This window comes from Budorcas taxicolor, chromosome 15 (genome assembly GCF_023091745.1).
Source record: "Budorcas taxicolor isolate Tak-1 chromosome 15, Takin1.1, whole genome shotgun sequence".
Taxonomy (NCBI): Eukaryota; Metazoa; Chordata; class Mammalia; order Artiodactyla; family Bovidae; genus Budorcas; species Budorcas taxicolor.
In genome coordinates this window covers 63,030,101-63,055,196 of record NC_068924.1, presented here as the reverse complement: position 1 = coordinate 63,055,196, position 25,096 = coordinate 63,030,101, and the positions used below count along the sequence as shown (strand labels likewise).

The 25,096-nt window shown below is 42.2% G+C and overlaps 1 protein-coding gene across 1 annotated transcript in view; it reads right to left on the bottom strand.

The window, feature by feature from the left end:
- The window catches only part of CAT (catalase), a 37,538-nt gene extending 22,739 nt beyond the window's left edge, over positions 1-14,799 (bottom strand). The window contains exons 1-3 of the mRNA XM_052652330.1: positions 14,649-14,799; positions 1,543-1,714; positions 13-123 (exon numbers count right to left, since the gene is read on the bottom strand). Coding sequence (XP_052508290.1) covers positions 13-123; positions 1,543-1,714; positions 14,649-14,714 — 349 coding nt within the window. The 5' untranslated portion in view covers positions 14,715-14,799. The remainder of the gene's footprint in view (positions 1-12; positions 124-1,542; positions 1,715-14,648) is intronic.
- Positions 14,800-25,096: the final 10,297 nt, after the last annotated feature.

Sequence of the window (25,096 nt, the reverse complement as noted above, 5' to 3'; positions counted from 1 at the left end):
AGACCAACTTACCAACAGTGGAGAAGCGAACTGCAATGGGCGTCCTCTTTCCAATATGCTCAAACACCTTCGCCTTGGAGTATCTGGTAATGTCATGTGTGACCTCAAAGTAGCCAAAAGCCCCTAAAGAGAAAGACACAGAAATTGGCATCACAAGACTATCACTCAGGTCACCAGGCCCGCAACAGGTATCTGGGTGACAAAAGAAACCGGTGATTTAGCACTGGCCTTCTGGGAGCTTCCAATGATGGGAGAAGGGGAGATAACCAAACATAAAATGATGAGAGCAAAATGCAAAGCCCTGCGTCACTCAGGGCTAAGCTGAGAGCTACAGAGCCGGAGCCAAAGAGAAGTGGAGCCAGAAGGAACTAGTCAGGGTTGCCAGGAGAACAAAGGGTCTGAGAGGCCCTTCAGGTACAAGTAGGATCTAGGAGAGAAAGAACAGGGGAGAGAGGAGGAGAAAACACACGGAAAGGCTGAGCACTTAGGAAGCTCGCCACAGAGCCAAACAACGACCTGAACAGCATATCAAAGGCACGACGGAAAAGCCCCACAAAAAAAAGCTGGAGAAGATAGAACAGGAAATAAAGAAACTGGGAAGTCCAATACTTTGGCCACCTCACGCGAAGAGTTGACTCACTGGAAAAGACCCTGATGCTGGGAGGGACTGGGGGCAGGAGGAGAAGGGGACGACAGAGGATGAGATGGCTGGATGGCATCACCGACTCGATGCACATGAGTTTGGGTGAACTCCGGGAGTTGGTGATGGACAGGGAGGCCTGGCATGCTGTGATTCATGGGGTCGCAAAGAGTTGGATACGACTGAGCGACTGAACTGAACTGAACTGAACTGGGAGTCCAACAAAACTTCTTCCTTTCTATCAAGCTTTCTTTTTCCTATTTTTTTTTAAGATTCACAATATTTAAGTAATTTATTTATTTATTGGCTGTGCCATGCAGCCTGTGAGATCTTGGCTCCCCAACTAGGGACGGAACCCAGACCTCCTGCATTGGAAGTTTTGAGTCCTAATTACTGGACTGCAGGGAAGTCCCTCCTTTTGAGTTTTTAGCTTTCTTTTAAATACCATCTACATCTTTTGTTTCTGTAATAAAAGCAAGATAAAAGTTTTACAGAAGTTTTGGACAATAAGGAAAAAATCACTGCAAAATCACTACAGCACATTGACTTTGTACAGTTAATTCCAGTATTTATCCAGTTAAGTGCACCATCTTAATCCAGTTATAATTACAGTATGTCTATGTCTGTATTTTCATATTTTCCATTCTTTACTAAGATGCATAATGGAATAAAAGGAAGATTACTTTTATTTTTAGCAAAATAAAGTATTTTACATGGAAGGTTCAATCCAGAGAAATAACCATCATTTAATTACTGACTCCTCTATTGATGGACATTTTTGCCTTTCTCCAAGGAATGGAAATTTGGCACTTCTCTTAAAGGAACTCTGATCCTTTGAGAAGTAATTTTTAACTCAGGTGTTATGAAACAGTCCTTTCCCAGCAAATGAACACAGCTCTCACCTGCTCCTTTGGCATGCACGACTCTCTCAGGAATTCTCTCCCGGTCAAAGTGAGCCATTTCATCAGTGAAAACCACATCCTGGACGAGAAGGGGCCCTCGGGGCCCTACCGTCAGAACATTGAGTTTGTCTCCTACTGGATTACCGGCACCAGTGGTCAGGACATCAGGTTTCTAAGTGAACAGGAGAGGAAAGGAGTGCAAGAGAGTCAATACCATCACACCCTCAATTTCCACTGTCACAGGGCACATCGTTTTGCATTTTTACATCTGCTACTCAAACTCTTTTTAAATTTCCTGTGTGAAAAGTACTGAAATGTTACAAAACATGCAGTTGCCTGAATTTATAATTGGGTCGCAGAAATCCTAAGAAATGCTAAGCAGGACGATATCTAGATAACTCACCAACCTGCTCCTCTTCTGTTCTAGGTACAGCCACCAGGCTCCACACAGGAAACCTCAGGTAGAGGTTCCCCTAAAAGGGATTATATATCATATGCGTTTAACACTGAATGTCCAAACTCATAATGAGAGATGGTCCCCAGGGAAGCTATGCCTCCACATGCTTTACACAGATTTTCCAAATACTTCCTGACCACCAGACATGTCAAGGCGAATCACCCTATACAGTGCAGTATGCTTCCCTCAAGCAGTAGGTACCAGCCATCTGCAGCATCTCTTTTCAATTCCAAAAGAAGTCACCAGCTTTAGTCATCGCCGAAAATAAAGTTACTGGTAAGATGGATTACAGTATTAATTTTCTAAAGATGCCAAATGTCTATGAGATGAGATAGGTTGTTTTACTGTAATTAAAAATTAGATCCACCCATTTTTCCCATTTCTAGTATATCAGGAGCCCTTCAGCTGTCTCTTCTCTAGGATGGGAGCAGCATTTTTAAGTCTCATGTGATCCCGGGCAGCTTCATCTTGCTCTGTGGTCACATTCTGCTTTTGACAGCAGCCAACTGCCTCTCCCATGACCTTCCCCAGCCCTCCCCTGGCTACCAGCAAGTTAATCAACTTTTCATGTGCAAAAAAAATAAAAATGGCAGGGGAGAGGGGCCAGTGGTGGGGGGAGGGGACTTCCCATAAAGGAGAAGAGAATGTGAGAAAACACCAAGCTCGGTGAAAGGAACGGTAAACAGGTCAGAGGGTCATTTCCATCTTTGCATCCCTAATACAGGAAGGCTGAGAAATTCACGAGACCACATCACAAGGCTCCTCCTCAGGACCAGGTCAGGGTGACAAAGCCAAGAATGAAAACTACGCCCAGAGGAGGCAGATGCAGAGCCAGCTGGATGAGGGGATGAGCGAGCTGAAGGACTAAAGAACGAGATGGTCTCGCCTCGTGACAATGAATCATGGAATCTTAGTGCGGCAATGCTGAAATGGTGCCATCACCGGGCCTCCTGCCCACCCAATGTAGGAGTCTCCTCCGTGACATCCATCCCCCCGAGAAATGAAACGTGGGTTTGTAGGTCAGTAACATTCAGCATCTCTTCTCGTTCCCTGGTCTAATAGATCAACTGTCCTCTCTTTTAACACCTTTCCAAGCCAATGGATATGCAATTTGTCTTTAAAACAAGTGTGGCAGGAAAAGGTTCAACAGTCAGCAAAACAGAATGGAGGTCATGGTCAAAGACCAGGGAGGAAAAGACCCCTGACTTCAGGCGGTGCTTAGGGTAACATCAAATAAGAGATACTGAATTTAAACAAAGACAGAGAGTATTTACTAGATGAAAAGAAGGACACAGTATATTCACTGAGATGGTGAGAATTAACAGAGTTAACGCAATGAAGCTTTACTAAATAAAGTAAGTGAAGGTGGAGCTGGGAAATGGACCATCAAAAGCAAACATTTTAAAGTCATTTCTGAAAAAAAGCCAGTTCCATGCAGTGAGCATTGCAATTAACCCCAGAATAGATACAATTTGTTTTGATTTTTGTTTAAATCAAACTTCCAGCATTCTCAAACATTTCAAATAATTTTGAACCTGATGCTGGGAAAGACTGAAGGCAGGAGGAGAAGGGGAAGACAGGATGAGATGGTTGGATGGCATCATCAACCAGATGGACCTGAGTATGAGCAAGCTCTGGGAGTTGGTGATGGACAGGGAAGCCTGGTGTGCTGCAGTCTGTGGGGCCACAAAGAGTTGGACATGACTGAGTGACTGAACTGAACTGAACTGAACTTGAAGTAGAAAGCAGTGAAAACCAGCCCTCCTGGGCTACAAGCAATGACAAATATGTCCCAGAACAGCAAGACCTGGAAGATAGTACCTGTTTAGACGAGTAGTCAGGTGAAGCCACTCCCTGCACGTGCTGAGAAAGCCCGAGGTGATGACAGGGGAGGGGAGTGGTAAAGGAAGAAGAGAGAAAAAATGAAAAGCCTACCAATGGCAGAGGCAGCAACCGTCTGGCAGTGGTGATGAGAGCAACAGGTCAGCGGACTTCAGCCAGAGGCCGGGAAAGACAGGGCAGGAGAGAAAAATAAGTGGGGGCTTGTCTGTTGGTCAAGGACATAAGAAGCAGCCACAGTGCACCTGGGTCTCATTCGTTCAACAGCCGCAAGGCGGACCCTCTGCAGGCTGGATGGCAGGGGCGGGGCGGTGGGGGAGTGGATTTAGCATTAGGGCCCCTCAGGTGACTCATTTCAAGTCAGTCATTCACCAGCTGTGGTCCCTGTCCTCCTGGTCCCCACAGACCACAGAGCCTGGCAGGATGTATCCCTGTGACCTGCACACACAAGGGTAGAGGTCTGCCCACTCGGAGGAGGGTAGACAGAGGCCTCCTGAGGACAGTGAGTGCCAGTAAAACCAGAAAAATATAACCACACCCCGGAGCCCATGCCCCTGTTATTCACCAGCATCAAACAAAAGAAACAAGATCCCGTGACGCAAGCTCTGGGCTTTCTCTAGGGATATGATGGAGGGTGGTAACCACGGGTCCAAAGCTAATCAGAACGGACGAACACACAGAATCAGTACAGCCAATGGGACTGTACCTAGTGTCTCATTTCCCTTTGTAACTACCACTTCTCGAGCACTTGCCATATGCAAGGCTTTTTTTCCTAGCTATCTTCATTCAAGCCTCTCAACAACCAGTGAGAGGAATATCATTGCTTGTTTAGTGGTCGATGCCACATGCTCAGAGTATTTAATAACTTCACACAGATTTCTGTGTGGCAGCACACAGGAAAGTATGGAAGGGCAAAGATATGTCTGCCAACTTGCTGGTTATAGGGTTTTTGTTTTTTAAATTTTTTGGCCACTCCACGTGAGATGTGGCATCTCAGTTCCCCAACAGGGACTGAACCTGTGGCCCCTGCATTGGAAGCATTAACCATTGGACTGCCAGGGAAGGGCCTGTTTTAACTCAGTGCAAGGTCACTTTAGAACTAGAATTTTTTTACGGACAGAAGAGCTCTTCTGTTGATAGATAATTCTAAGAGCTCCCGCTCTGGGAAAGCAGCATCAGCTACCTGTTAATGTGTTTAACATCTTTCTGGCTGCCAATTCCTCATGACAATCATACATGCTTCTCCTGGACCACTCTTCCTGCCCCACCCATGCCGCCCCACAAGCTGGGCCAAGGGCATCTTCCTGTGCCCCACAGAACAGATAATCTCATTGCCTTAATGCTCTATGGTTTTTTCTCTCGAGACAGTGTACTCTTTCCACATCTAGAGCCCTGCCACAAGTGCACAACCAAGGCTGAGGATTCAACAAGGGAATGAATTAAACTATGGACTGATATGAAATCGCCAAGAAAGATTATTTCTAAAAAGGAGGAAGAGATAACAATAGCCCATGTCCCTCCCTGCACCTTCCCTCCAAAAAACAAAAGGGAAATATCTCAACTTATAGCTTCAAATTCTTTTTTAACTTTTTATTTATTTTTATTTTAGATGATGCTGGGTTTTCAATGCTGTGCAGGGCCTTTCTCTAGTTGTGGCGAGTGGGGACTACTCTCTAGTTGTGGTACGCAGGCTTCTCATTGCTTTGGCGTCTCTGGGTGCAGAGAAAGGTCTCGGCGTTCAGACTTCAGGAGTTGCGGCACACAGGCTTATTTGCCTCTAGTAGAATCTTCCCGGATGAGGGATGGAAGCCACGTCCCCTGTCTTGGCAGGTAGATTCCTAACCACTGGACCGCCAGGGAAGTCCTGTAATTTCAAATTCTGATGAAAACCCATTAAACAACCTTGTCATAAAAACTGCTCCAGCAATTGGCAACAAGTACTTTGGCCTGGTTTAAAGGTTCGCTCCATGATTAGAAAGAGAGGTTTGAGATTAAAGTAAAATTCCACTTTGGCTTTGCTGTTTGTATTTTTTGGCTCAAACTAAGACAGGGATGAAGAAATTTTCCTGGGAGCGGTCAAGATGGCTTTCTCTGGTGAAATATTTTGTCAACATAGTTGCCACTGGTAAGTGCCCTCTGCTCACAGAATTTCCAAGAACTCGCTATGGTAGGCTTCTTTTTTTAAACTGAAAAAGAGAGGTCATACAAACTGTCCCCAGCTTTCAATCCCAATAGAGTCATAATGTCAGCTTTATATTCTCAGAGATCAGTATAGAATATACCTATCATTTTCTAGCAAATCAGTGCCTACAACACACCCCGTTCAGAAAACCAAAGACAGCCTCGGTCCTCAGGTTTCCTTGGTCCTCGAGTCGGGGGAGTTGGAATGACAGTGGGGTGGGGTTCCAGGCCTCCTGCCCTGATGCAAGGAAGCGGGGAAATATCCCCTTGTGGGGCAGTTTGGGAAAGGGACCCAGGCCTACAAGGGCCCCACGCTCTTCCCTTTGGAAGCCAGTGGCCACAGCAGCATCTACTCCTCTGGCAGTCTCCAGAGTTGCCCAAACACAAGGCGTAAATAAATTCAAATCAGGGGAACAGTCTCAGCAGGCCCTCTTTGCCAAAACTCCTAAGCCACATTCTCCAGTTAAGCCTCAGCTTATAATAAAGATGATGCCTGCATCTCCTGTCATCCCACTGATTCTTTCTTTGCCTCTCTCTGTTTAGGTGTGAAAGGCCTTACTAGACACACTCAAGCTTCAGAACAACAAATATCAGCTTGCTCTGCGGGCACTGTCCTACCCTCTACTCAGGTTATCACATTTAGTCCACCTCTCCAAGGTAAAGACTGTGATAATCTCCACTATACAGAAGAGGAAACTGAGGCATGGAGAAGTTATACAACCGACTCAAGGCTACCCACCTAAAATGGGCCAGAAGCAGAGTCTGAACACAAGCAGACTGGCTCAAGGACCCAAAAGCATACACTATAGCGCCTCTCAGAACAGCGCAGCTTACATCTCCGGCACATATTCTACAGGCTGGGCAACTGACATGTGTTGGTTTACACACGTTTTATATAAATTAATTCTCACAGCAATACTGCAAAGTAAGGAGAACTGTTATCCCATTTTCAATATGGGAAATGAAAGGGGAAGGAGGTGAGGTAATCTGCCCAGCAGTCAAGCCTCAAGTTGAACCCTGTTTGACTGTAAAGCCTGACCCCTCACTGGTTACTAAATCACTGTAAACTTCATTTAAAACCACCCTAAGGAAGAGACAGATGGACTTAAGAGACATATCAATCAATGCCATGTGTGAACCTTATTTGCATCTAGATTTGAACAAAGTGTTTAAAAAAAAGAGACAGACAGACAGACAATGTCAGGGATTCTCAAGACCTCCCCCGGGTGATTCTCTAGAACTCACAGAACTCAGCATCTAGCCATCCTCCGGCCATCATTTATTATGGCATTTAGATACAAAGCAAAATAAGCAAGAAGAGGCTCCTTAAGTCAGAGGAAACCAGCAGAAGCTTCCAAGAGTCCTGTCCCAGTGGAGCCACACAAGACATGCCTAATTCCCCCAGCAAGTCGTGGCAACTCACATGAACTGCTGTTCTGCAGGGGAGCTTGTTAGGGGGGAGAGTCGGTGGGACAAAAATTCATTACTGAAGCTGACAGACAAAAGCTTGGGGCTTCATTATACCATCTTTTCTGTTCAGCTCTGGTTTGAAATTTTCTACAATATAAAGTGTGGGTTGTTTTTGTTCTTTTGTTTTTCCATGAAGAATCAAAGAGCAATGTCGAAGAAAAGAAGTCAGGGAGAAGTTGAAACAAGGGACAGAAATAGAGGGCTGCACCATGCATGAGTGGTTAGCCTGGGCAGGCTCTGTGTTCAATACTCTTCCTACATCAACATTCGGTCAAGACAAAGGACAGGCAAGTTCAGCACTGTACTCAAAATATACAACAGACCAGGTGATTAACGCTTCTTCCTGGTGGTGATTTAGTCACTAAGTCGTCTCCGACTCTTGCAACCCTGCAGACTGCAGCCCATCAGGCTGTTCATGGGATTTTCCAAGAACACTGGAGTGGGCTGCCGTTCCCTTCTCCAGGGGATCCTCCCAACCCACGGGTCAAACCCATGTCTCCTGCATTGCAGGCAGATTTTTTACTGAGCCACAGGCTCCTGCCCAGAGAGGGCTTATTGTCACTAGAAAACATGGAGAATCCTAACTTCCATGCAGGTGATTTACTCCTAAATTCTGAATTCAACAGGATGTGCTTTTTTTGTCTTAAAACATCGGAAGCATTAGAGTGACTCACCTCAATACCACATCACACTGAGGGGGTTCTCTAGCACAAAAGTCAGTGAACTGACAACACTGGGAAACATTTCTGACTGCCTTAAAGACTAAAACACTATGCTTTCTGGGCTCCAAGTGGCAACTTTATCACCAGGATATACTTCATCTTGTAAGCTGACTTCATGATTAAGCCACCAGGTGCCTCAGTATAAGTCAAGAGCTGTCGGTCATTCTAAGGGCAAGAGGCAAGAATGAATTCTTGTCCTACTTTACTCATTGTCTAAGTTATTCTATGCCATCCACCTCTAGAAGTGCCATTCAATAAAAAATTGAATAATATATAATGGGAAAAAATGAAATCCAATAAATGGAAGAAAAAATCAAAATGTGTTCTTCATTAAGAACTAAATGGGCCCTGTTGGTGCTGAACAAAATATACTAAAGTGGCAGCGAGAGTGACAACAGGCCTCTCAACACTGCGCTAACTGCTATGGAATATGGCCTCAGGCTGACAACAGTGCACGGGGCAAGGAACGATAAGATCTCACAGGCAAGCAAAGCACTCCCCTTCCCTGGTAGCTCAGATGGTAGACTCTGCCTGCAATGCAGGAGACCTGGGTTCGATCCTTGGCTTAGGAAGATCCCCTGGAGAAGGGAATGGCAGCCCACTCCAGTATTCTTGCCTGGAGAATTCCATAGACAGACCATGGAGTCCCAGAGACTCAGACAAGACTGAGCAACTTTCACAAACAAGGCCGTTGACGTCAAAGTGAACCCTGTGCGGGCAGCGGGAGCAAATGCCTGAAGAAAACTAAAAATGATTCCAAGGATCCCAGGGAAGACAACTAGTGGGTAGTTTTTTTGTTCTTTTTTGCAGATATTAATCCAACTTTATCAGTAATCACTTTTTTTTTTAAAGTAGGTCTGGATGAGCTCTATCAGCTGTTTTTTTTTTGAAACAAAATTTATTGAAACACAGCTGATTTACAGTGTTGTGTTTGTTAGATTCAGGTATATAGCAAAGTGATCCAGATAGATATTTTAGGTTCCTTTCCATTAATCAATATTACAAGATATTGTGTATAGTTCCTTTATGCTGTACGGTAGGTTCTTGATGGTTATCTGTTTTATTTATAGTAGTGTGTATATGTAATTCCAAATTCCCAATTTATCCCTGCCCCACCACTTTCCCCTTTGTTAACCATAAATTTGCTTTCTATGTCTGTGAGTCTATTTCTGTTTTATAAATATGTTCATTTTTATCATTTAATTTTAGATTCTAGTGGACAGTTTTTATTCTAGGAAAAAAAAAAAAAGTTGCCTTTTACAAGGAAGATAAATGTCAGACTTCAAGGTCACATGGTTGGACCGTTAAGCACAGACTGACTGAACACAGCTCCTCCCTCACCCTAGTGGGAAATGTATTATTGTATTATTGTATTATTTTGTATTCCTCTTGTATTATTTTGTACAAGAGGAAACATGTCCCAGTAGCTGCTCACATTTTTTTCTTTTCTTCTTGTTGAGTTCTCTATATTTCCAGATATGGTCAAAATACACTGCTACTGGTTTTCAGCAAACAGAATAATCCTACCGAGAATAAAGCCTTGAAAATACATGGAATGGCTACTGAAAAAGAGGTTTTCTCTGCTTTGAAAATGACTTTACTAAATAAGTCTGACAGCACTGAGAATTGCACTAGTCCTTTAATTTTTCAAAAAAAAAAAAAAAAAGTAGGGGCTAAGAGGAGAGAAAGGCCCCAAAAATGAAGGATGATTGATCCCCTAAGTAAAAGATTCCTTTACTCTTAGCAGTAGAAACTACAGCAGTCACAGTACTAGAAAGAAAACGAACAAAAAAGGTTGTTTCCACAAGAAATGCAAACATACGTGCACAAGAAGTTATTCAGTCACCTCTTCTCCAGCCCCCTGAATGTCGGCAATGTTACATCAGTGCAGCTATTACCAAGTTTACCCTAAAAAATACATAAACCCTCAAAGGTTCTGTCTTGTGACTCATTGATAGGAATGCATGGTCTAAAATCCAACTTCTCTTCCAAGTAATAATGAACTGTTTAAAAAGGAAAAGCTCGAAATGCTCAAATTCTCCAGTTTTTAAGGGATCAGAGGCTACTAATTACCTTAAGTTTCCCACAGGAAGAGCCAATGGCATTCTAAGCAATAAACAAAGTTTCCATCAAGTTCCATTCAGAAGGACTGGAAATAACCTGGAGAACCACCTCCCTTCCCTAAACCTACTCTGAGAGAAAGAAAAATAAAGACTTTTAAGAAGATCCAAGTCATACCTATGAACGTATTTGATTTGTCACTCGCCTATTAAATTTCACAAAGGTCCCAATTCACTTGTCAGCAATGAAATATGCCCACAAGGAGAGACGCCCCATAAATTGTTTTCATGCTGGCTGATCTCGGTTGCAAAGGAGGAGACACCCAGCACGACGTTCAGCATCCGGTTTTTGAGGGAGGAGATGGCAGGGTGCCATCCAGCAGCAGTTCCACAACTTAATATAAACAAAGTGGGTGGTGGAAGGCAAGATACTGATGCAGAACTGCCCACTTATTTTTTAAAAAAGCACTTGCCAAGCAAATGAAGATTTGAAAAAAAAAATACTACACTTTACTGTCATACATTTCTAACAGAAAGAATAGTTTAAAAGTCCAACATACCCTTTTGAAAGAGATTATGCCTGTTTGCCCATCACCACATCAGAAGAAAATGGCTAGAGAGATTGTCACACATGGAAAGTATGTTTGGACACAATGTAGAAGGGTTGGCGACTGTCACCCAGCCTCGCTCACAGCGGGTGCAGCCATGTGACAGGGTTTTAGACAAAGGAATGCAGGCAGAAGTGACATACACCGCTTCCAGCCTGGCATCTAACCCTCCCCCATACTCTCCTCCACGCTCTTAATCGTCTGTGACCAGACAGTGCTGTGGAGGGCAGCATTAAGGAACCACGTGTTGCCACAGGAGCAGCCTCCTTCAGCCTGCAGCCTTGGGGAACTGTGGGCTGCCGAGGACTCACTACCTCCTTCTGCAACCTCGAACCATTTTGGCTAATCACATGAGAGAGAAATAAACTTCTTACAGGTTTATGCCATTATACACTTTGGGATGTATTATTACAGCATGTAGCCCATGCGTGACTGTACTTAAAACATGGGCTATGAATCAAGGATAGTAAAACAAACAATCCAGTGTTTTAAAGGACAAAAAATCTGAACAAATCCAGTAAAGAAATACGTATGTGTGTATTAGTCAGTCATGTCTGACTCTTTCTGATCCCATGGACTGCAGCCCACTAGACTCCTCTGTCCATCAATTCTCCAGGCAACAATACTGGAGTGGGTTGCCCTTTCCGCCTCCAGGGGATCTTCCTGACCCAGGGATCGAACCCAGGTCTCCTGCATTGCGGGCAGATTCTTTAGCATCTGAGCCACCAGGGAAGAAATATTGTATACCAGAGGTCAAATAGGCACATGAAAAGATGCATCACTGGTCACCAGAGCAAGGCAAATATCACTTCTTATTCACCAGAAAGGCTAAACTTAAAAAGAATGACAATCCCAAAGGATGGCAGGATGTGGACCAATGTAACTCTCAAACATTGTTGATAGAAGTGTAAAATGGTAAACCACATCAGAAGAAGGCTTAGGAATTTCTCATAAGACATTCACTTGCCTTATCACTTACTCGGCAATTCTATTCACAGGTATTTTTTAAGAGAAATAAAAGTATATGTGCACAAAAAGACTTATATAAGACTGTTTATAGAAAGTTAATTCATAACAGCCACACACTGGGAATAGTCCAGGTGCCCAACAACAGGATAAGCACACGGTGCTCTAATCAGACAATGGTGCTCTAATCAGCAGTAGTACTAGTACTCAGCAATACATGCAATGACAGGAAAGAATCCTAAAACATTTTTAAAAAATCTTAAAACATATTTGCTGAATGAAAGCAGCGTTACACAAAAAGTTCCTAAATCAATGGTTAAAAAGCAAAATCATCAGTGGTTGCCTGGAGCAGAACTGCAGGAGAAGCAGGGAAAGATGGGAAATGGCACGAGGGAACATTCCAGGGTGATGAGAATCTTCTACATCTTGATAAAAGAACCGGATTCACAGGTGTTTATATTTATCAAAAAGCACAGATTGGTACACTTCATATTTGTATATTTTTGTATATAAATTTTGCCTTAAAAACATGAATTAAACAATGAATTCTGGTAATTTGCATCAAGTCTACTGATGTCTACAACATACTCTGAAGTGCCCCTCCAAAACATAGGTTAAGGGATGAATGAAGGGACAGACAGATATGGAATAACATGTTAAAAGAAATTTTTAAAAATGTGGTGGGTATATAGGCATATACTACACAATTTTTCTCACTTTTCTGAATGTTTAAAATTTTTCCAAAGAAAGCATTAGGAAATTACAAAGGGTATGGACAGATGCAAAATTCCTTTGGGAAGTGGGCAGTCTCCTATAAAAATACGCAGCTTTCACTCAGAGCAGCTCAAGTCAGGAGAAACAAGACACCAATGTGCCTGCCAATCAGGACAATGTAAACAGCACACTGAGATGCATGGGCAGAGGAGACGGAAGTATTTCAACTAGGGGTCCCCAGATTATAGACGCACGTTGCAGGCCAGCTGTTTCTCACATGGGTGACCACGTAGGGCAAGTCACCAGCAAGATCTTAATGGTTTAACAACAGTTAATGATTCTCCCAAACAGTGACAAGGCAAGCTAGTCTCAACGGAGCCCTTTCAAAAGAATGAATTTTGTTTTATGCGAAACTCATTTGCCCATATTTTTTCCAGTTCACCGAGGATTCATGAAAGCCTCCATGTGAACCAAGATGCAGCAACCACTGGGCATACAGAGAGTCCTGGCTCTAGGAAGCGGAGTCTAATCTTCACTCTGCCACTGACTAGCCACTTGTCCTTGACTGATAAGATGCTAAGTCTCTCTGGTTCACTTTGCCTAAGAACTCATCAAAAGCCAAATACCCTAGTAGCACATAATAAGGAACAAAATGAGAAAAGAGAGTTTCCAGGCCCTCTAAAGAGAATGGTAGCCTTCTCACAAACAGGGAACTACAAGGTAACCCATGAGCACTCAGCATTAATCCTAGTTCATGAACACTAACCCGGTCTTAAGGAAGAGCACTAAACGGGTACCCTGTCACTACCTAGACGGGTGGCATGAGGTGGGAGGGAGGTTCAGGAGGGAAGGGACATATTGACAAAAGAAGACTCAAAACAGAAGTGCTCCCATCCCACTCAACCTGCTCAGATGCCCTTTAACGCTCTGCATCCTAGGGGTACAGGCCAGGAATGACTGGCCAACCACTACAGGGCTGAATTCCTACTCAGCTGTAAAGCTCTTGTTCAGATGTCACCTGCCTGCCAACCAGGTCAGTCACTCCCTTTACACTCAGCAGATAACCTGTATCAGCGCCCTGGCCACGTTGGAAGGTAACCATCTATTCACCTGTCTTGTCTCCCAAACTTTACTTTGAGCTTTCGGCCTCACTGGAATTTTCTCCACTTGCCCCAGCGCTGTGCCTAGCACATGCTGGCACTCAAAGCACAGGTGTAAATAAATGCATTAATTAATCACTAAGGTCACTTTTAGCTCTAAAATGCTAGACGATGTTTTTAAGTGCAAAAGAAATCATAGGTATACAAATCTTTTTATTTAGCTGTTTAATGCTGTATGTGCACTTCCCTGGTGGCCCAGATGGTAAAGAATCTGCCTGCAACACGGGAGACCTGGGTTCCATCCCTGGGTCGGGAAGATCGTTCCATCCCTGGGTCGGGAAGATCCCCTGGAGAAGGGAATGGCAACCCACTCCAGCATTCTTGCCTGGATAATTCCATGGACAGAGCAGTCTGTCTGTGGGCTACAGTTCATGGGGTTACAGAGAGTCGGACACGACTGAGCAACTAACACACAAACAATGCTTTATGTTCAGTGCTGGGGACATGGAGATGATAAAAGACGTTTCCTGCCCCCAAGACACCCCCACCCCAAATACGAAAGCTGGTAGTTATTGTTTGAGCGAGGGCAAAGCTAGAGCCTGCTCCTGCTTCCCCCGTCACTTCCTTTCTTGCAGCTGCAGCTCTCTGCCTCTTTCCCCATAAGCCTTCACTGCTGCCTCAAACTGCAACCTCTGTCCCAGCTGGCAAAGGCGCAAAACTGTAAACCAACCACCCACGACCTGCAGCCTACCACAAATCCTGCAGGACCGCTGCCCCCGGGGCCCAGAACCCTCTCCCCTCCGCCGCCCGCGAATGTAACAGCCCAACCAGACGGAAAGGAAGCACACGCACACCCCTAGGGCCCCCGCGATCGATGGTACAGCCCTCCCTCCCCAGAACCTCCGCGCTGGGGCAGCAGGGGCCGTTACTTGAGGACACCCAGCTTCCTACGCGGACCGTAGGGCCGGCTCGGAGAGCGTAGGGTGTACCTGCGCGGCCCTCTGCTCCTTCCAGTGTTTCATCTGGTCGCTGGCTGGATCCCGGTTGTCCGCCATGGTGTCTGAGCGGCGCTGCAGAACTTTGCAGGTGGGCTCGGCTCACGCGTCTCCAGCGCCGCAGCTGAAATAGGCGACTTCAGACTCCGCCACTCAGCTCCGCCCCCCCCCGTCCTGCCCCCTCGGCAGGGCCGCCACCTGATTGGCCACTTGAGCTCCAGGCGGAATGGGATTGGAAGCCAAATAGGGGCGGGGCTGAGGAGCAGGGACTCGGGGAGAGGAGAGGCTGGGGAGAGATAGGAAAAGGAACGGCACGTCCTCACCTCCGACCCCCAAACTCCAGATTAACTAATTTGGGGTTGGCCCCCGCGTACCCAGATGTGACTGTCTCCTCGGCTTATCAGTATCCTTCAGGGTGCCCTGGGAGGTAGTGGTTGGTGGTCTGCCAGTTTTTTTGAGGGAATGCTTAGGCCCTGCTGGGTGGGGCTTTGAACTCTGGTAACATGCTCTCAGCCCTTATAAAACAGAGAAAAAGAAATCCACCGTTGAGTTCCTCTGTGCAAAATGAAGATTTGTCATGCTCCAATGTTAATAATTTTGTTTACAACTGAAAGGATTGGTGGAATTTGGAATAAATGCAAATACTGGTTCTATATTTAAGTATGACCAGTGATCACACTCTCAAATGTCGCATAATTTTTTCTTTGTCAAAGATTAGAGACGACATGTATACACTGCTATACAATGACATGTATACATTTAAAAATGGTTAACCAACAAGGATCTGCTGTATAGCCCAGGGAACTCTGCTCAGTGTTCTGTGGCAGCCTAGATGGGCCTGTAATCTGGGGGAGAATGGATAGGTGTGTATGTACGGCTGAATCTCTTTGCTGTCCACCTTAAACTATCACAACATTGTTGGTTGGCTATACTCCTGTATAAAATAAAAAGCTTTTAAAAATAAAAGTAAAAAACACAGAAAAGCGAAATATTTGCAAGTTCTAAATCTTAATAGTCTAAAATACATAGGACAAAAACTCAGTCCTTTAGATTCCCTTTTTGGTTTAGAAGTTCCCCTTTTTGAGTGTCTGCTATGTGCTGGACACTGCTGATGGTTGCCAAACTCTACCACTTAATCTTCACAACAAAAAGAATATAAAGGTCAGTGAAGTCTCCCCACCATGACAAGCATGAAGAGGTTGGCTTGCTCCTGATGTAGAATAATTAACTAAGTTAAATAAGATGTCCAAACCCACTATTTATTAACAGAAATGCTGCCTTAGAGTTTAGGAAATGTCTTCCCTAAGTCAATGTGACTAATTTTTGAGGTGTTTGAGCAATGCATTTTAATAAGTGAAATAATATATTTTGTGATATTCCAGAAGAAAATTGCTCAAGAGTTCAACAGTGCGAAAATGACTTATTCTATGAAAGTATCTTCAATTGGTGTCTTACTCTTGTCAAGACGTTTAAATTAGGTAAAGTGTGAAAAGAGACTTGGTTATACCCAGCTAGAGAGATTGTGTGCAAAGTCTGAGACTTGGCATAATAAAGCTGGGGGAAAATGGTCCTCCCAGACCTCAACAGAGATCTGTACTCCTACAACGTCTCATCCTGAGGCCACATTATAGATATTTTCTTCCACTGTGTGAACCTCCCACTCACAGGGCATCACACTTCCCTTCCTCTAGTCGTTTCCATCCTCTTGTGGTCAGGATAGGCTGCCATTCTTTTCTTTTACTTCAGGTTCATATCACTTTTTATACTTGAGCTTGGTCTTGGAAATGTTCACATACTCTTGGGAGTCTAGTTCAGTCACATTTGTATAAAAAAAGGATTTTTGTGGTTAGAACTGGTAATCTAATCACTGTCTATAACATTATTTGCATGAGAGAAAGTCTTTCAAGCTTAAATTAAGTAGAAGGAGCTAGGGAGGGCTACCAAAAATTTTTTGCCAAGTCACGTTATGATCATTGGATCTATTAAAAGGCCCTAAGGAAGAAAGGAAAACACCGTACCCATAGAGAACTTTCAAGTGTTTATGTACATGATTTATGGAATGATGTACATGATTCCTCCAGTGGTTCTATGTAAATCTCATCTCCCGTACCTGCTGATTTATATGTCTCCTTATGTTAAAGGCCCTTTGTTTCCTGGGCCTCAGCTGCTCAGTGGTAGGACTTTTCTTTCTTTTTTTCTTTTGGCTGCACCACATGGCCTTAGCTCCCCAACCAGGGATCAAACCTGCACAGTGTCTTAAAGTGGTAGGATTTTTGATTCTTTCTCGTTTTCACTGGGAATTGGATCAAATGCAATCTCTCTCCAGGTCATCACTTTGCTTATCTGCTTCTCTTGAAAAATAAGCAGTTTGTTTGTTTGTTTGTTTGCTACTCCAGATTTACTCTCCATCCTTCTTGATTCTAATCTATACTCCAGAAATCTTGATTTTTATCATCCGCTTGGTCCCATGATATCCTGCCTTCTTCTTGAGTTCAGCCAATGGTGGGCTGGCGTGAGATCAGAGCTTAGGTGGAAAGAGGGACTAAATTATTCGTTATATTAGCGCCAAAGTTGGATTTTCCACAGAGTTAATGAAGCTTAATTTTAGAGTTCCTCACCTACACATGTTCCTTCCAGACTTTTGGGAGGAGTCCTCACAAAGTGCTTATGTGCACTTTTATGAGTCTGCATAAAATGAGTGAGGTATTTAACCACAGTCGATATAACCATCATCTTTTCGAATCCGAATTCCCCTTCACCACATTACCTTTCTTATCAAGTGTCATTGGAATGACTGTGGTTATGTTTGGCATCCTGCTAAGGAGACATTGAGTTGGGGATTATTTGCATGAGTTTAGTGGAATACAGTTGACTTGCAGTCTCTTCCGTGTGTACTGAGTTATTGTTCGTAAAGCTTCGCAAGCTAGAGCATGGCAGACTTATGTCTGACTCCGATACCAAGTATCTCTGTAGCCTTTCCTCTGTCTGGCAAGCATCACTGAGCCTTTGATTTCTTTCTAATGCACAGAAACCCATGCTCAGCCTCTTGCCAACATCTGACCCTCTTTTCTCACCTCCCCTATCAAACTCCAGCACTTTGTTGTCTTGTCACTCGGTTTTATCTCCCATGACTGCCTTTCCTGTCCTCCTCACTCCACTAAGCTAAGATTCTTTTTTTTTTTTTTTTGGCCATGCTGCATGGCTTTCAGGATCTTAGTCCCCCGACCAGGGATTGAACCCAGGCTGCGGCAGGGAAAATGTGGAATCCTAACTACTGGATCACCAGAGAATATCCTATAACTCATCGATTTAAAATGGCATTATCAATAGTAAAGTATAAAGTCAAAATGAAAGTTTTCTAAACTATAAATAACAAACACAAATTTTGATAAACTATGCTAGAAGGAAGATTGAATTACCTTTCTATTCTCTCTATTGAAAATTTTTACTTCTTTTGGTGATCAAAAAGTATGCACTCAAAATGAAAAAAAAAAAAGTATTTTAGAGATATGTCAGGCTGTTAATAAAGTATTATGCTTTTGGGGGGGGTGGTTTGTAATGTTTTTATGGTACTTTTTTGATTATTCAAGTTTGTAAGTTGTGATTTTTTTACCATTGTAAACAAAGATTGATTTTTATACTTAAATGTGTTTTCTTTTCCTTACAGAGACAGTGGAAAGTATACATATAAGCTTCAAATCCCGCAAAATTGGGATCCACTCTTAGCAAGCTCACTGCCTGCCTACCCTGCCATAATTCCTTGATTTCTTGGAAACAGCCATGTCCTACAGCTGTAGGTATGTTGCTGCTGCTGCTGCTAAGTCGCTTCAGTCGTGTCCGACTCTGTGTGACCCCACAGACAGCAGCCCACCAGGCTCCCCTGTCCCTGGGATTCTCCAGGCAAGAACACTGGAGTGGGTTGCCATTTCCTTCTCCCGTGCATAAAAGTAAAAAGTGAAAGCAAAGTTGCTCAGTCGTGTCCGACTCTTTGCGACCCCATGGACTGCAGCCCACCAGGCTCCTCCGGCCATGGGATTCTCCAGGCAAGGGTACTGGAGTGGGGTGCCACTGCTTATAATTGGTTCCAAAAACCACTCTTTTTCTTTGCCTCTTCAGAGGCAAGAATGGCACACAGCCTACTTGCAGTCACAGATGTTTCCCCCTTTTTATATACTCCTTTCATGAAAATTTCCATAATTGTCCCTTCAGAGTATACTGGGTTTTTTCAGAGATTCTGACTGATACAACTGATAAAAAGCAAAACAGTGTGATGCATTTTATCTTATTTTATTTTTAAATTTATTTTTTATTCAAGTACAAGTGATTGACAATGCTGTGTTACTTTCAAGTGTACAGAAAAGTAATGTAAATAGTTTATATATATATGAGTGATATGTCACTCAGTCATGTCCAACTCTTTGTGACCCCATGGACTGTAGCCTGCCAGGTTCCTCCATCCATGGCATTTTCCAGGCAAGAATACAGGAGTGGGTTGTCATTTCCTTTACCAAGGGATCTTCTCCACCCAGGGATCGAACCCTGATCTTCTGAGTTGCAGGCAGACTCCTTACCATCTGAGCCACCAGGAAAGTACTTTATATATTATATATTATATATAAAGGACTTTCCTTTATATATATTATTATATATAATAATATATTATAATATATATTTTGTATATACATACACATATATACATACATATGTATATATTATATATAATATATATATTCTTTTTCAGGTTATTTTCCCCTATAGGTTATTACAAAGTATTGAGTGTATGTGTGTATATATATATATATATACACACACACATATATATATATATATATATATATATAAAGAGAGAGAGAGAGAGAGAGTATGTATATAATATATATTCTTTTTCAGGTTCTTTTCCCCTATAGGTTATTACAAAATATTGAGTATAGTTCCCTGTGCTATACAGTAGGTCTTTATTGGTTGTCTGTTTTATATATAGTAGTATATGAATATTAATCCCAACCTTCTAATTTATCCCTCCCCATCCCTTTCCCCTTTCCCCTTTGGTAGCCATCAGTTGTTTTTCTATGTGAGTCTACTTCTGTTTTGTAAATAAATTCATTGGAATAATTTTGTTTTAGATTCCAGATATAAACAATATCATATGATATTTGTCTTTGTCTGGCTTATTTCAATGTGATTCAATTTAAAGGATACTTTCTGAAAAAAAAAAAAAGGATACTTTCTGGAGATATTATAGTCCTGTATTGCTCAATACTTATCCAGCCAGCATGGTGTCCAGCTTTTGACCTTAGCACCCATTTACATGTTTAAAAATTATTGAGGACTCCAAAGAGCTTTCTTTTGTCAATGTTGGAAATATATAGGTGTATATGATTAGAAATTATAACTGATAAATTTTAAATATTTAAATATTATTTTAAAATAAAAACAATAAGCCAAATATATGTTAACTTAAATGACATATTATTGTAAAAAATAACCATATTTTCAAAAAATTAGAATATATTTTACATTTTTGCAAATCCTTTAATGTCTGGCATAGAAGACAACTGGATTCTCATATCTGCTTTCACATTCCATCTGATGCATTATCAGATCATGTAACTTTTGGAGTGTTCCCCTGTACACCCATGAGAGAATGACAGTGAAAAAGGCAAATGACATCTTAGTATTATTAAGATCATTTCAACCTCATTGACCCCCTGACAGGGCCCTCAAGGATCATCATATTGAGAATCACTTGTAAAGAGAAATGGACTCTGATTTGGAAATCAAAATCCTTAGGTTTTATTTCTGACATCTCCTAGCAATGTGGTCTGCAGTAAATCAGTATTTAACTTTTTTAGAATATGGTTTCCATGTCTACTAAGTGAAACATCCAAACAGAAAAACTAAGACTATGACAAATATCAAGATTCTTCAATTTGTGACTTGTTTATGGAAAGAAATAATAGCTGTCTTCAAGTCACTTCAGAAGACAGCTAATGAGATGTCAGTAAGGTCCATGTTAATACTCATGGAAGCCAAGTTCCATGGTGTTGAACCTCACTTCTGAAGGCACATATCAGAAAAATAAAGAAGGAAAAAAATTTAATATGTCTAATTATGACTTACTTTTTGATAAACCAATATGCATATTGGAACTGTCAATATCAATGCTGCCAAACATTTAAGATAGGGTGTTATTATGAGGTAAGCTTCCTGGGAAAATTACAGCAATGGCTTCCAACTTCCATTGGCTAGGAACTGAAAGAACTGCAAATATGTGACCAGCCTCAAAGATACTTGACACGCATGTTTTAAGCTCTAAAACAGAAACTTGTGGACAAAACAGTGTTATTAAATACTGATGGCAGAAGTTCTCATATTTTTGAGAACTGAGTTTAGGAAAAACAATTCCTCCACTGCTTACTGGCTGGGCTGAACTAAGGGCAGGGTTGGCTTTGTAACTCTCCCCACCCTTTCTGGAGCGTGACCAGCCCATTGGGAAGCTTTATTATAGAACATCCAGTTAAACTGGCTCTCTGGGGGGTGGAGCTGAAGCTGCACTTTGTCAGCCTGAGAGTAGTGTGCACCAAGGACACATCCCTGCCTTTCCTTAATTCTTCCTGGGCCTTGGTCTTATATCTGGACCCCCACCCCCTCAACCCTGAAACTGCCACTGGCATGCAGGTGGTGATGGTAGTCGGAGCCAGGGAGAAGGAGCAAGAAAGAGTGTCAGAATGCACTGGAGAAGTCAGTTATTGTTGGGAGGGGCAACTTTAATACAACAGACATCTGTTCCATTGAGAAAAGACCTTTGTTTAATGTATGGAGCTTGTGGTATAAGTCATAAAATGATCTAACTTGTAGATGGTAGGTTGGAATATTAAAATCCTCATCCCTTACATCAATGAAAGATGTCACTGCAGAATTTAGTCCCCTTTGTAGTTCCCCCAAATGTGCACCAATTATTAACATTTAGATTTACAGCTTCAGAACTGTCAGTAGAGCTAGCTCTGAATTGAAAATCGAAACCTGCCTGCTGGTAAGCCCTCAGCTGTTTAACACTCAACAGGTTTTTATTGGGTATCAATAAAACCTACACAGGCTCTGAGGTTCAGTAGTCTATAAATTATCATGGTTCCTGCCCTATGGACCGACCCTATCTTCTAATCTTTCTCAAGTTAGCAAGATCACAGTTTCAGGAATTAGTTGATCCACTGTTCTGAAAAGACAACTGGCTGAGTTGGAAGGAATTATCCAACCTCTACACATTAGCAATTTTAAAATAAGTGATTAAAATCCAAAATGCATAAGTAATCCTACCACTCGATAGCAAAAAACAAACAAAAACCAAATAAGCCAATTTAAAAATGGGTAAAGGAAAAAATAAATAAATAAAAATGGGTAAAGGACCTGAACAGACATTTTTTTTCCCCCAAAGAAGACCTACAAATAGCAAACAGGTATACAAAGAGATGGCTTCCCTGGTGGCTCAGTGGTGAAGAATCCACCTGCCAATGCAGGAGACTGGGGATCAATCCCTGGGTCAGGAAGATCCCCTGGAGAAGGAAACAACAACCCACTCCAGTATTCTTGCCTGGGAAATCCCATGGACAGAGGAGCCTTGCAGAAGTCCATGTGGTTGCAAGAGTCAGACACGACTTAGTGACTAAACAGCAACAATATAAAGAGGTACTCCACATCCCTAATCATCAGGGAAGTGAACATCAAACCAGAAAGAGGTATCACTTAATACCTTTAAAGATGGCTATCCGAAAGAGAGGAGAAAGTACATGTTGGAGAGGATGTAGAGAAAAGGGACCACTTGTACACTATTAATGGGAATGTAAATTAGTATAGCCATTATGGAAAACAATATGGAGGTTCCTCAAAATATTAAAACTAGAACTCTCATATTATTCAGCTATCCCACTTCTAGGTATACATCCAAAGGAACTGAAATTAGTATTGCCAAGAGATATCTGCAGTCTCACATTTATTGTAGCATTATTTACCACAGTTGAGATATGGAAATTACCTAAATATCTGTTGACAGATAAGTAGATAAAGAAAATGTGATGCACGCACACACACACACACAATAGAATATTATCAGCTCTTTATAAACACACACATATACACATGCAAAGGGAAATACTGCTGTTTCCAACAACAAGGATGAACACTACGCTAAATGAAACAAGTCAGACACAGAAAGACAAAGACTGTACGACCTCACTGACATGGAAAAACTGTACGATCTCACTGACAGTGGCATCTGAAAAAGTCAAACTTGTAGAACCGGAACATAACATGGGATTGCCAGGGGCTGGGGGGTGGAAGAGATGAGGAAATGTTGGTCAAAGGGTACAAACTTCGTTATAAGATGATTAAATTCTGGAGATCTAATGTGCATTGTGATGACAGTTAATAATACTGTTAATACACTTGAAATTTGCTGAAAGAGTAGATCTTCAGTATTCTCATCACGCATAAGAAATGGCAACTATGTGAGGTGATGTGATTAGCTTGAGTGTGGTGCTCGTTTCACAACATACACATACATTAAATCATATTAAGTCAGCACTGTGTACACCCTACATGTATGCAATCGTTATTTCCCAACCATACCTCAACAGGCTGGAAAAGATAAATAACTGAGGTCCTCATGGATTATTATATCTGTGTATCCGGCGTTTAAAACTAGCTAGAAACGACTGGAACCCAGCTCTGTGCACTCCAGATTTTTCCTTTTTGGTGATGTTTATTTTCCTTCCCACTTCCCCACACACAAAAAAATCCTAGTTCCACATTTTAGAATCACACACAGGCAATCAAAGTCCATTGATTCCTGGCCTTATTGCAAAAGCAGTATGTTGTTTGTCCTTTGTGTTTGCCAAATGCTAGAGTACAGTTGTCGCATAAATTTGTCTATCGTGAAACAGTCTGTTTTTAAAACCGAAGTTCAACAGAAAGCTGATCACATGAGAAGAATTTCACCTATAACCTTGATAGATGATAGATTTTAAATGATAAATATTAAATAATGGCATTAATTTTTATTATTTTATGTGTTTCAGAGCAGTCCCGTCAACATGTACCTTTCATAAACAGGTACTATTCAAGTTGGCATTTCAGATTTCCAAAAAGATATGGCATAACTTTTGTAATAGTGATTTTTTTTTAAGATGTATTTTTAATTAAACAAGTAATCCATGAGTACTTTATTGTGTTAAAACATTCAAAACTTACAGAGATAACTAGTTTACAAAGTGACTTACAAGAAAGTATGTAATAGTCATTTTTTTTAATATGATAGACTAAGGAAAAGTTGTGAAATGTCAATATATTTAGGAGTGGAAAGGCAGAATAAAGTTTCCTGTTTCTTTTTTCTCCTTTCAGGCATCCAGTGGGTTCAATGTCCTTCAGCTTAGTGTACCAGCTAGAGTAGTTGACAACTGTTTATGAGAAAACTGTCAAGCAGTTCATGTTCTAGTTATCACTCAAAAAAATACCTGTAAAAAAGAAGGGAAAACACCATCAATACAAAGTACTGAATGCTCGTGTGGAATCCAGGCAACACTCAGAAAGTGTATTTTGCAGGCGTAAAGGGGTTGGAGGGAGCAAAGAGAGAGCAGTGGGGAGACAGGGAAGAAGTGAAGAGTGGAGGGATCCAGCAGCAGCACAGCACCGGCGTTGCTTCTACAGGCTGTCAAGCCAGTTACGGAGGAGACTGATAACACTCCTCAACCAGGGATAAGGAGAACAAAGTCTATTTGTCACTTGCCCAAGGTCACACGAACCAGAAGTACAAAGCCTGATCTGATTTTATTCTCTTTATTATAAATCCCATGTGTTGGCCTTCCCGGGTGGTCCAGTGGCTATGGCTGCTCGCTTCCACTGCAGGAGGTGTGGGTTCTGTCCCTGGTTGGGGAAGATTCTACATGCCACATGGCATGGCCAAAAAAAAAAAAAAAAACAAATCACCCTGGCATTACTGGTCTATCATCGTTCCAGGCATGGCAGAGCTATATTTAATTCCAACAGCCCCATGAGAAGCATGCTGTTCTCAATTTCAAAATTAAGGAACTGCCTCCGACAGGTTAGGCCATTTTGCCCAAGGCCCCACAGTAAAAGAGAGAGCGCTGAGTAAACATGGGAGTGCACACCTCTGCCCTAGTATTTCAGTGTTTCTCGAACAGACCCTGAGAGGCTGTGAACCTATTTTTAGAGGCCTGAACATCTTCTTCAGGAACTTTAATTTTTTTTTTCAAAATAATATTTAAGATGTAATAGAAGCATATTTTAGATAGCTTCTAGGTTTAGATAGATTTTAGATCCTTTTTAGGTTCTTTGGCTGATCTATTGGCTTAAAAGAGATGAACAGGAGAAGAACAGATTTAATTTCATACATACAAGAACCCCCCAAATATGAGACTCTTCCCCTGCAG